A 13,646-nucleotide genomic window follows, 5' to 3' on the forward strand; every position below is an offset into this window, starting at 1 on the left:
AATATTTCAATTTGCATGATCATGCACAGAAATATGCCCAGTAACAAAAGAAAACAATACATCCCTCAGAGAAAGAACAGGACAAAATTGTGTAAGTGTACATCATACATTTATTACTGAACAACTCTCTCAACTCCAAAATTGGGCACAGGGATTAAAAATAAAAATTCATTGCACTACCTAGTAAAGCATTACTAGTAACTCTCATAAAAAATGTACAAATTTTGTTAAAAATTTATCAAGCCTTCAAATGATTTGGTTACAGATATTTATAATACATTTAAAACTACATGTTAAATGATACAATAGCATATGATTTAAAGAAAACACTTAACAAAATGATTCCAACAAAAACCATAAGCTTTCATAATAATTAGCAAGTCTGAAACACAAGTAGCAAAATGAGGTAACAATGTACCAAAGGAAAAAACCACAGCTTTTACAAAGGCCCAAAGATAACTCAGTTGAAACTGTTTTCTACAATTAAAACAGTTGGTAAATCTCATCCCAAGTATTATGCATTGTATTAACAGCTCTGAAGTCACATTCAAGACCCTGTACATAATGACATACAACACATGGCCTTACTTCTTCTTCTAAAGAAAGCCAAAAAATGAGACACTGGAATTATCTGTAGGCCTTGATATCCACTAAGACGTCAAATTAAATTGACAGTTTATGCAAAGAAAACACAGCAGTGCCAATATGATAAAGCAAACATATTAGAGGTTGGATGTTTTTGTTTGTTTTTTGGAGAAAAAAGAATCAGTGGATGGCAGAAAGGCAATGAACATAAAAGAAGTGTTGCTGAATTCAGGTGCTGTCAGGCACCATGGCAGCTGTGCATAAGACATGGCAGTTAAGAGCTGAACAGAAATCCCCTGCCCTTGACAGCCACCACAGACGATGTGGTTGTAGCTTGTCTGAGCTGATTGAGAACATAAGCACGTGTGCTGTTTGTACACACTAACCACGGGAAGCAAGTCCACATTCATCCATGCAAACCAAAGAACCATTCCAGAAGAGATGAGCCATAAGAGTGCAACAATTAATTGCAGGATTCTACCAACTTAGACCCTCAATCTCCTAGATCTCCCACTGTCTCACTGAATTTTAGTAGGGGGAAAAGGGACATTCCTCTAGTTCCAGAATGAGAACTACTTTCTCTTGGCTTCAGAAGTATGTGTCTTGTTCACTTGTATCAAGTTTAGAAAAAGTACCCTTTTCCATGCTTTGAACTGAATACTAAACACAGAAATGTTAGTAATTTTTAAATCTGTACACAAGGATTTTTTTTTCTTTTGCAGTTATATAAAAGAGGCTAAGTTTTGTAAGACATATGTGGCATATGCTTTTTAAACACCATGATTTATTTGTTAAAAAAATAAATTTTATTAAATGTAATTTAACCTGCTAGGCGCTATTGTGAAAAGCCTATTCTTTAACTCCACTGGAAGAGAGGAGAAAGAAATTCTAATATTTTGAAGTGGATTTTTATTTATTCAGTGTTCCTAAGTAAGGATAGGTATGGAAAGCTTCACTGTTTTTGAGAACTATCTGCATTGATGCCATGAAGATTTTTTTGCCTTTTCTTTTATACCCCTGTTATACCTTTTTACAACTTCTGTATTCTTAGTGCTTTTTGCCTACATTCTTGGACTTGTTTATCCAGCTAGGAGACTAAACATTTTAGAAGCCTCATAAGTAAGGGTTAGTGTGCCCCGGACCCCGAGGTCCTCTCCAGATCACATTCTGTAAACTAAGATAGAACCATCCAGGGGAAGGTTCCTTGGGGATAGAACCATCCAGGGGAAGGTTCCTTGGGGAGGGGGGCTCATTCAAGCCTCTCACTGGGGAATTTTTGATAGATATGCTAATTAGTAAGACCTATAATGTTATACCTGATCTTTGGGGGGGGCATTGCGGTGTGCATTGCGGTGCATTTGACCTGGATGTGTGCACCTAAAGATCCTTAAAATAAATACCAAGGTAAAATTCCTTCTTCCCTTCTAACCATGTTTGGCTCTTGATTTTAAGACCAGGAAAAGGCATCAGCATAACTAAACAGACGGAAAAACATCTGAAACAGGGCAAAATTGTGCTTTTATTTAGCTGCACAAAGAGCTGTGACTGGTCTGTAGAATGTTCAAAGAGAAAAACCAGCATGGAGAACATCTAACACTGTTTGAAATTGTAACTGATACTAAAGCATAGCAGCATACAAAAGCATCAGAAATGATAAAGAAGAAACTTAAAGCTGAGACTGGCAGCAAGTTGTAGCAATACTGGTAATTGTGCCACTTGTGGTGCTGCAACCAAAGTAATGACACTGAATTTATGAAAAGAGTTTAATTGCAAAAAGTGCATCCTTTTGGTAACTGTGGTATATGCAGACCTAAATATTTTGCTAGAATGTATCAGAGATGTTAACAGTGTGAATGTTAAAAAGAAAGCTAATTTTTTTCAATGGCCCAAATAAAATACTATTCAGAGCACTTGAATAGACATTATCCCCTCTATTTCACAGCACTGTTCTGGAAAGTATTCCAAATTTCTCCTATAGTGGAGTACTCTGGAAACTTGATTGCAAAAACCAAGGGAGTCCCTTCTTCCTATTACACTCATCATGAAATAAGGAAGGGAAAGAAGCAGCATCAGGGCAACTGAGTTCTGCGGTTAATGACCAAAACCTACCTCCTCTTGAGATATGGTGAAAAAAATATGAAATTCTACTTCTCTAAGAAAATGCTAAAAATTGTATTTTATTCATGAAGTTGCAGGAATAAAATTGTAACCTTTTACAAGTTATTTTAGTTACATACAAACTTCCTTGTAGATGACAAAGAATGTATGTGATTAAAGCCAGTGTTTATAAGCTAAAAGATGATGTCCTTAGCAAGTACAATGGCCAAAAGTTAAGAGCTGTTTCACAAAACCAGGACACCCTCAGTGTACTTTCTGCTTCCTTTCATGGAAGAAACACACAACTGGTAAACCCAGCTAGAAAAATTTAAAAGGAAAACAGAAAAATATTGATATTCATATTAGCAATTGAAAACATTAATATTGCTAAATGCGATATTGCAACTCTATATTGATAAAATAACTTGGAAATCAGCCATTAAAAAATCCAGACTTTGTAACATATGATAAAACCCCCAAGGTTACTCATGTATGAACAATCAATGCATTCTTTAGTGGTACACACTTAAAGCCTCCAATGAAGGGGAAGCGTAACAGCTGTTTGAGTAGCAGTAGGTAGAAAGGTCTTTACACCTGTAAGTACATTGGGGAGGAAATACTAAATGTCTGTAATTGCTGCACCCATCGCATTCAGTGTGCAACTGCAAACACAAGGAAAGGAACCAGTGTACAGTACTAGTACTGTTTAAATAACACACAAGATTATACATTGCAGCATAATTATTACTACACACATACGTTCTCAGTACATGCTGGTATATAGGTTCTCAAACACGCACACACACCCTGTCACAAGCACACTTCACTCACCCTCTCACAGTCTCTCACACTCACACCGTTCATCCCCACTCACAGTATCTGAAGGCTCTATATAAGGTAGATTGCTATATTGTTTGGAGCTACCACTTTTTTTTTTCTTTTTCTTTTATATAAAAGCACATGCTAAAAGATCACATCCACAGTAATCTCGCAGCAATACTCGGAATGATCACACAAAACCCAGGGAATGTTAGTGCACACACAAAATTAAGCTAAAAAAAAAAAAAATCTTTGGAGTTCCACTCACACTTGTTAGTATAACAATCCCATAACTGTGAAGACTAGTTATAAGCTTTATAATTGATTAAGTCACACAGTGCAAAGTAAGGTCCACTGACCCTTTTGTGTAAAGGGTAGGCTGGAAGCCACATGGGTAGATAAGTTCAATAGAGAGTTCATATATACAGGCAACGAGAAACACCCAAACCAGATTTGTGCTCTTAGATTGGTCATTCTGAATCACGATGCACTTCTGAGGCATCAGCTCTACAAATCGGGCAGGTACGATTCGCCTGTAAAACCAGAAAAACAAAAGAGGGTTAAAGAGGGTTAAGACTGACAAATACAATGTAATGTGTATGTGACACTGACATCTATGACCACTGAAGACCAATTCAAGAGAAGACAGATGTGCTTAGGCCTTTTCTTAGTTTGTTTTGTTATGTTTGGTGTGGTGAGTTTGCCAATTCAAAATTACATTTACAAAAAGTAATTGTGCCTTTTATCTTTTAAGACAAAGCAAGACAACAAATTAGGCTCTAGCTAAGTGATGGTGGTTTTATTAATGCAGATTCACAGTTACAGTATATTGCAGTCAGATGGGTGGAACTAACAACCTGTACTGTATGCTGTAGAGAAAGCCACCAAAACAAGTTGAGACATCTTGGGCTGCAAATAAACATCCTGTGTGAAGACGTCATGTTATCACAAACCCTACCGATCAGGAATGACATCATACTTTGTTTATTCCGTTATCGTCACACAAAATCATCATACAGATTTGGTCAAAGCTGAAAGCAAACCAGGGAAAAAGGGAGGGGGTTTTAGTAAAGGGGAAGGGGAATAAAAAAAAGAAATACAAAGAAAGAGAAGATGACCTGACCAAGCAGGTATTCAAGTAACACACACCAGCAGGTCTAGATTTAGCTCTTCAGTAAAGCACACACTGAAAATTAAGTCCTGTGACTTGTTTACTTTTATAGCTTCCTTAAAAAGTAAGACAGATAAGAAGTAGTATTTCTTAAGCTACGGGGAAAATATTTCTGCTTTCTCATTCCCCTTTTCAAATAATGGCTAATTTTAGCAAATGATGAGAAAAATCCCCAGACAATTATGTAACATCTGTGAGTCAATACTTCCCTTGTAAGGGGAAGAGTGAAGAGAACTCTTCCCTGTCCCAAATTCTCTATTTCATAGCCACCAAAACTGCAGGACCAACCACTGTCTACAGCAAGTCTTCTAAGGAAACCAGATTTTTCAATGAAAATACAAGCAAAGAGCATCAAGAAATATGACTCTGTAGGCCAGAATTCTTTATCAAATATTTTAAATCCAAACAATAACTAATCCAATGAAAGTAATGCGTTATTTATTACTGAAAAACATTATTCAGTAATGGAAGTTAAAGTGAAGGTTTATTTTTCCTGTCAATTTTCCTGCTGTCAACTGTTACCATTGTCCCTAATTTTTTAATTTTAATTTTTGTAAATCATGGATTGGAGTATAAATTAAGATTTTATTTCTCTCTCTTTCACTAGCAGTTTCAAAATATACTTCAAAATGTCCTTACCTGATCATTTCATGTGCATGATTTTAAATATAATCTGGCTAATATAATGTTTAAAATAAAAAGGTGTGTTATTCAACATTCAGTGGATTAATGAATCAGGAGCTATTCACTTAGATTGATAATGAAGTAACAACCACTTGCACCACAGAACAGCATTCAGTAGGAGTAATTTCCTGATAGGAACTGCAGAAATAGATCTACTGTGCCAGGATAAAATGAATACTTATGGACACCACACCACTGCTTTTCAAGGAACTTTTCAAGATCCTACATGAACATGTGCTTTAAATTTAGTCACATTCTTGTGTCTTTCATGAAATTATTTTTCCCTTCCTGGCATTTAACATGACTCTTTCATGCCAAAAGAGGAGTAAGGGGGACATAATATTGTAATATTGACCTTCTAACTTGCCACTCTTCCAGGCAGACTTAATTTTGTACTGTAACTAGAGAGTGCTGCACAATAAATGGATTTACTGTTTTATATTTTTTATAGAAATTTATAGTTAAAATGAACTGCATTTAGAATAATGAAACTATAGGACTACTAGAATCCTCTAAAAACCATTGCACTACTTTGGTGTTAGTCCATCAGAAATAAGCTGAAGTATAGTTACAGTTTGTCTTTTCTCATATATAATACAGCATTTCCTATTAGACTGCTAAATATAAAGGCAAATTGTCCTTTTAAGGTTGTTCTAAGCCTTCAGGCTGAACATAGGTCATGGTGTCAAGCTCTCCTTTGGAATGATGACTTTTGTTTTATAGAAGAACACATTTCTCATGTATTCATATTTGACTAGAGGATATAGGGTAAGAAGCAGCCAAATACTGTGAAATATGAGAATTAGGAATACTACAAAAAATAAAAGGATAACATCCCTCTTTTTAATTCTGTTGTTTCCTCCACTGTATTACATCTTCTCTCCTTAAGACTTCAACCTTGCTTAAATAGGGAAGTATTTTAGCTAAAGTGGGCAACCAAATGCATTGTTATAGAACATTTCCTCTTACTTGCTCAAACTACCTAAGAAGATAGTACTGTCAATTATCCATGCATACAAGCCACAAAACTTTTTTTCGATAGTTTCTTTACTCCTCCATCATCACCAACAGGCAGCCCAAGAAGAGTATTTTTTAAAGTAATGAGATTGAATCACTAACTTTTTACTTAGATCTTTCACTAAAGTGACATACAATGAAACTTAGAATCAATTTGACTCCATAGTTCTAGAAATAGTCCTAGATAGCAAATACTCTCTTCAAAAAAATGAGATTAAATTGGTAAAAAATAGCAACAAACCAGTAATTTTCTTCTTTTTCTATCTTGTGGAATAACAGTACAAGTGCTGAAAGCCACAATCTTAACCTTCCCTTGCAGCATTTATGAACATGATGTTGACTGGATGAGGTGAATTAAGTGGATGTGGACATAATTATACAATCAAGATACATTTAAAAAGGTTTTCAAATTCATAGATGAATGAACAGAAGCAAAACCAAAGCACAGAATACTTTCCCAGTTATTATCACTCCCAGATGTTGGCTTATTAACTGTAACCAAGTTTAGGCAGAGGCTTAACTAAAATAGACTGGTGTTACAGGTAATTCGGTACAGCTTGCAAGCAAAATAATCTTTATTTCCATATACCATCTTTGTACCACTGTAACTGAACCCACATGGTGTAAAAGTATTGCCTTATTCATCCTACACTAGGATGGTTTAACCTTGTCTATCTTACTTTGTACTCAGCTCTGGAATAATGATGTCAATGCAAGTTTTAGTAGGTTTAACTGCACCTCCCTAGATTTTCATTGTGTATCTTGCACCTCATTCTGAACACAACCTTTACAAAATACCACATGTGAAGATCTGTTAGAAAATGCAGTTTCTAAAATGGGACAAGAACATCGGCAAAACTATTTCACCGCTAGAATAGTACACTATGATTTTGAAAACAGACTAAACTAAATCTACTTTTTTCACTTTGTGGTTCCAAATGCTATTGCCATTGAAAGGACTAACTCTTAACTTTAAACATACTACACTGAGTCCCAAAAAAGCTTAACTCGACATACTTGTCTGATTCCTGAGTGAGATGTCAGGTAAGAAAGAGCATTAAGAACAAGACAAGCATGCATCATACTTTCCTGACATGTTCTTCTAACTTCCAGAAATCTGCAGATCAGGGGTTCTATGAATCAGAAGTATATTTTTTTTTTTGCATCAATAGCCTGAAAAGAGCTATCTTTAAAAAAGTCCACATAATAAACTTATAGCATCCACTATCTCACAGGCTGGGTCAAATGGTATTTTCTTTAGATAATACTATCCCTGGATACTCACTTTCCACACCACAATTGAGTTAGAGAGTTTCATGCAATGACGCTGACACATGCAGTGTGAACGCTGCTCAAGAAGAGGAGGGGATGCTGAAGAACACAACTTTGATACATAAAGAGTCTACTCTTAATTTGTAGTAAGAGAATAAAACTGCATACATCTAGCAGAGAGAAACTGCTAATATTATGTGGGGTGTGTGCATGTGGGTTTTAATATGACGATATAACAACCAGGTAATTAGTTCCTCTTGCTGATTCTTGAGCACGTACGTGAATTCAGATATTTTTGGACCACTTCTACCAAAAATTCTGAGCATTGCTGTAGAAATAGTTTCACTGGCCCTAGATTTTGTAGAAGCTTTAGACATAGACTACCATGGATACTGTAGCCAAACGGCAATTTCATATCCCACCTTTCAAATCCTTCTCATTATTCTTCATATCTTGTTAGCAAAAAAAATACCATCAATATTAATTTGATTTTTTCATTCTCTGCACATTTCAGCACTTGCCTAAGACATGATGCCATAAAGGCAAGGTGTTTTTATTTCTTTTTTCAAAACAACAAACAGCATCTGTAATTCTCTAAGGACCATATCAACATAGTATCATTGCAGTTTCCAATGTTCTGCACAACAGACTAAATAGATTAAAGCTGAATAGAATAAAATAGTAAAAAAACTGAGGCAAGATGGTAATCAATATCTTGCTGAAAGTAGATCTGGCTAAATGCAGCTGGTAGAAATGTCTGCCATAATTTACTTGTATTTCTTGTTCTTCTCACCTTCTGCACAGCTGCTATTTCACCTATGCTCTTACTGGGCTGCCCTGATTCTTGAGCTTTTCTTTTTTGTTCAGATTCTCTTAGATGGGTAAATAATTTTGAAAAACTATAATTTCTATTTGTATGTATTACATTTTTGTGTATATGCATACACATAAACATACACATGTAACCCACTTTATTTGCCCCAGAAACTAACATTAATAGCAAAGTGGGGAAGGAAACGTGCCGGTACTCATTCTTGCCAGACAAGCTATGTAACAGTTGAAGCCACCATCATCATCTATGTCATACCTCCTATATTATTTACTTTTTTTCAAGTATTCTCTAATGTCATGTATTACTCTAATGCACAGTTATTGTTTTAAGCAAATGGAAAACACAGCAAGAGCTGTCCACGAAAATAATTGTATTCACATTCATTTTCCCTTGTGCCAAAGATTATGAAGAAACAATCTTTGTCAATTATTAGAATAATATCCTATCTAAGCAGTGCTTCCACTCTGCTGGCATTTCTAAGTATCAGAAACATGAAACAAGGTGAAATGAAGTGCAACAGCAAAATATCCCCACCCTCTCCTATAAAACTACATAATCAATTTCATCTGAGATAGGATTTTTCCTTACCTTCAGCCATTTATCAACACACTTGGCATGGAACTCGTGGTTACAAGGTAAGACTCTAAGTAGCTGCCTTGACTCAAAATCACACATGCACACCACACATCTAAAAAACAGAATGAAGTTTAAATGTATCTGCTATGTAAGAACAACAAATATGCAATTCCATACAAAACTTTACAGGTATGATTGCAACACAGCAGCTATTTTACTCCTTCAGTAGCTACAGTGATTGACATCTGACAATGGAAACTGAGAATTGACTCTGTGGGGTTTTATGGGTGTTTTGTTGCTTTTCTTATTTACGGTGCTTTCACATTGCAAAGCACGTATTCTTGCTCTTCTGACCTAGCTGTGACTGCAAGTTAAAGAAACAAAAATCAAACCATCTAAATCACGGATCTTTGAAAGAGACCAATATACTTACAGTGTCTGCTCTGATTGGTGATTGTTTGGATTGAACCTGTAGGATGGAAGCTGCTCAATGTCTGCTTTTGTTAATCCCCGTGGTTTGGCTTCTCCCAGACGTTCCGCCAAATTCAGCAGTGCCTGCAAAACATGGAAACTAGACATTTAAAAATTCACTGATCAAACAGGCTCTGGTTCTGTTGGTGTTGGGACTGCCATCACATCTTACTACCCCAGCTGGTAGTACAAAACACCCTTCTATTAAGAAATATTTAGAACTTTAGTTCTCCCATACAGTACAAGCTCCTTGGAAAGTCCTTCCGAACTTAACCATCTTTGTAATTATTTAACGTATTATCTTTGGGATTTCAAAACCCACTCCAAGGACCCAATTTCCAATTACTACTGTGACTGCATGTATAGCTCAGTAAGTAATTTGCTTCTGAGGGATCCCCTCACCCTGCTATGAAATGAACAATGCTGGTAAACCAGAAAAAAATTGTCAACTAATTTCCTTCATAAGAATATTTGAGTCTGGTCTTGTGAGAGAAATCATAAATTTAATGGGACAGTTTATGATTTCCACTCCACATTGAGGGCTAGTTGAATTAAAATATGGAGATTTTATCCTCAATCTGGAAAACAAATACATACTATCAAACTTTAAGTGCTTTTTTTGGCTGCTAATTTTTATGTTAATTTTCTGTAAGCCAAGCATTGCAACTAAAATCCTTCCATGTATATAATTTGGAGTCTGTCATGTATTTAACTCACACTCCTTCATGAGGGGCCTAGGAAACGTGTGATACAGAATCAATGCACAGAAAAGACCCTGTGAAAGCTGCAAATGGTACTGATTTCTTACACTGCTGAAACTAGGGCCCAAATTCTCAGAAGACATTGCTTCTTCTGAACCACCACAGAAGTTATTACAGAAGTGCTCATTGTTAAACTGAAGATGTACAACTACACAGAGATCTTAAGGGGAGCACAGGCAAAGAGATGCAAAAATCAGGGTTAATGATGACTAACTCAAGAGAAATCAAATGGAATCCATTAGCTTCAGAACCAGCAAAGAAACAACAATTGGAACAGCCCCATAATTATCTAGGGTATTTAAGAGGGTTCTGCATCTCTAGATGTGAATTACCATCCCCTTCTGACGGCAAGAAGAACAGGCAGTAAGGCAGTTTTATAAACATTACATTTAGATTAATTAATCCTATGATATTAAAACTATTCTGAAAGTTACACTCATAAAACCAGTAACTTACCCTTTTTGAAAGTGTTTCACTTCTGTCTGGTATTTAAAATCAATTAAATTTTGAAAGGAGAAGAGTAGCATGTAGAACATAAAAGTTGAACAATTTAATGATTACTAGCCTGGAAAGGTGAATTCTGGGGAAGAGCAATAGACAAGAAAGAAAGCTAAACACTCTAGTATCCAGTTTTACAAAAAGAATGTGGAAGGACTGTTTTTGGATTCTGTCTTCACAGTCATCACATTTATTTGAAAGACAAACAAGGATTAAAAGCAAAATATAATAAAATTTTATCTATTGCTTGAGCTAACATCTGTTCTTTAAAGGTAGTTGTAGTTCACACACCAACCTCATAGTTTTCTACCTCTCCATCTTCCACATCCAACTCAAAGCTGAAAGCTGGTCCAACTGCCGGAGGAACTGGGAGCATTGATCTACCACGAGAGCAAACAAGGATAAGGTTCAGCATCATGCTGAAGGAAAGCACAGAAACATCTGGCAGAGGTAAAGTAACCTTTCTGATGCCTCTCTAGTCAACATGTTCTCAGAACTGGCAAAAATGTTACGTTTGAAGTCAAGAACAGACATTTGAAGTGAAAGAGTCACAGAAAAAGCTTTTTCTGCTACTTTCTGATATTGGGAGTGCTGACTTTTTAACTGCATGCACATTTCACTTGGTACTTTTAACCAAGCTCAGCTTTATTACAAAAACTAATGTCTTAATTACCACACACTATGGAGAACTAAAACTGACAAAAAATTGACATTCTGGTTTTAAATGTATTTCTTTAAGTGGATAAAAGACCATCAAAGAGGAATGCTAAGTTCATTTAGGTCTCCAACACAAAAGTCTTTCAAGTTCTGCAAGCCTAAAATACATGATGAAGATAAATAGGATTTGCTACTGGACAAACTTCCATACTGAAGGCAAGCACAAATTCATTTTCTCATGTACTGTGATGTTGGTTAAAGCCGAACCCCTTCAAACTGAGAGATCAGAGAGATGTTTTTCTGCTTGTATTTTTACCCCCCAAGACAGTACAATGGGTCAAAACTTCATCCACACACACGGAAATGACAAATTCAAAGCACTAATAGAGTAGAATCAGGAATTACTGTGCCACATCATGTCCACAATGAATAGGCAAGAAGCTATGACATTACTCTCAGACTGCAAGATGCAAAGCTGAACAACTTTGCTGAATCAGATTTCTGGTGCCATTTTCATGCCACGTCTGACACTGCGCACAGAGAAACTACAGCTCTGGTGTCAGTGTTTGATCATTTCCTTGTCAATGTCACCTTTGCCACCAGAAACTTAATCTTTGTTTTCCAAACATTTAATTCTTACTTCCAATACAGAACATTAGAAGATAATACATCTCATGTCATAGACCCAAACTCTTCCAGAGAGTCTACCATAACACACTACAGATAATTCCTAAATGTTAATTGTTCCACATCTTTTCCAGAAACAGCTAATCAGAAGCAGAACAGAAATGTGACAGCTGCGACAGAGTAGCACTTCAGCCAATAAAGAGTAACACATCACAGAAGCTCCCACCCTTGTATTTTATAAGTAAGAACCAAACCAAATTAATTTATTCCATAAGTGAAGACTCCTACAATGTGATCCTACAGTGTAACCATGCCTCTGTAAGAGTATCACAGAACTATGATTTAAAATCTGTTGAAGACTTTACCAAGAGTTCAGAAACCAGAGGCTACTGTGCCTCAAAATACCTGCAAAACTACACTGGACAAAAACTGTTCACTTGTATTTTATCTTGCTCAGTGGTGTAGGTCATTCAAAACAGGCTGAAAAGTTTACACAGAAATGGAAGTTTTCCTCCGAGACAGGTGAAATATGCCTGGTCTCTGGTAGAGTCCAACCATAGGAAGTGCCAAGATGCTTGCTGCCTTCTTAATAGCCTACATGGAAGCAAATGTACTTTTCACTTACAGCACATAAGGTAATAGGCTGGGATGGTAAGGGTGTGGTGGTATTGGCTGCTGTGATCGGTATCTGCTGCGCCCTGTGAGTCTTCGAGGCATAAAAGGTGGGTAAGGCTGCAAGAAAGAAGAAAATAAGCTTCAACTGAAACTTGTGGAACTGGAACTTGTGTCCAGTTTTGGGCTCCCCAGCACAAGACAGACATGGACATACTGGAGAGAGTCCAACAAAGGGTCACTAAGATGGGTCTGGAGCATCTCACATGTGAGAAAAGGCTGAGAGAGCTGAGCCTGTTCAGCCTGGAGAAGAGAAGGCTTGGGGGGGATCTTATCAAAGTATATAAATACCTGAAGGGAGGGTGCAAAGAAGATTGAGCCAGGCTCTTTTCAGTGGTGCCCAGTGGCAGGACCAGAGACATTGGGCACAGACTGAAACACAGGAGGCTTCATCTGAACATCAGCAAACACTTCTTTACTCTGAGGGTGACTGAGCACTGACACAGGTTGCCTAAGGAGATGGTGGAGTCTCCCTTTCTGGAAGATACTCAAAAGCTGGCTGGACGTAGTCCTGGACACACGGTTTTAGGTGGCCCTGCTTGACCAGATGATCACCCTTCCAGCCTTCCAGTCTGTGAGCCCACGATTCAACATTTTCTATCCTTAATCTCCACCCTCAATAATGAAATCCACTTTCAGTAAAGCATTATTTAAAAAATCCAGCCTCTGCTAAAATCCAAAAGAATCTCAGCCTCAATTTGAAATTACTATTCCCATCTATAATACACAATCAGACCAACCTGTGCAAAAAGTAGTAATATACAACAGAACTCCTTGGAAGTTCTTGTGTTTTGGTCTACAGTCAGTATAGTTTGGGAAACAGGACATGAACTGCTGAGCCTGTTGTAAATATAAAAGCCCAAGGGCTATTATGCAGGCTTCCACACAAGCAGTTGAGTAAAGAAGC

At 36.8% G+C, this 13,646-nt stretch overlaps 1 protein-coding gene across 6 annotated transcripts in view; it reads right to left on the reverse strand.

Moving 5' to 3' along the window:
- Window positions 1–2,084: 2,084 nt before the first annotated feature.
- Window positions 2,085–13,646, reverse strand: part of RNF38 (ring finger protein 38) — a 104,603-nt gene continuing 93,041 nt past the window's right edge. For 5 of the 6 annotated variants that reach the window (XM_042023522.1, XM_042023524.1, XM_042023527.1 and 2 more), the window contains 5 exons: window positions 12,693–12,799; window positions 11,079–11,163; window positions 9,487–9,608; window positions 9,066–9,165; window positions 2,085–4,034 (listed from right to left, as the gene is read on the reverse strand). In XM_042023522.1, coding sequence (XP_041879456.1) covers window positions 3,972–4,034; window positions 9,066–9,165; window positions 9,487–9,608; window positions 11,079–11,163; window positions 12,693–12,799 — 477 coding nt within the window. In that variant the 3' untranslated portion in view covers window positions 2,085–3,971. The remainder of the gene's footprint in view (window positions 4,035–9,065; window positions 9,166–9,486; window positions 9,609–11,078; window positions 11,164–12,692; window positions 12,800–13,646) is intronic. The other variant, XM_042023523.1, reaches the window with a different exon arrangement.

Source organism: Corvus kubaryi, unplaced genomic scaffold, assembly GCF_017639235.1.
Source record: "Corvus kubaryi isolate FWS band 111438036 unplaced genomic scaffold, C.kubaryi_AGA036_p1.0 37249, whole genome shotgun sequence".
Classification (NCBI taxonomy): Eukaryota; Metazoa; Chordata; class Aves; order Passeriformes; family Corvidae; genus Corvus; species Corvus kubaryi.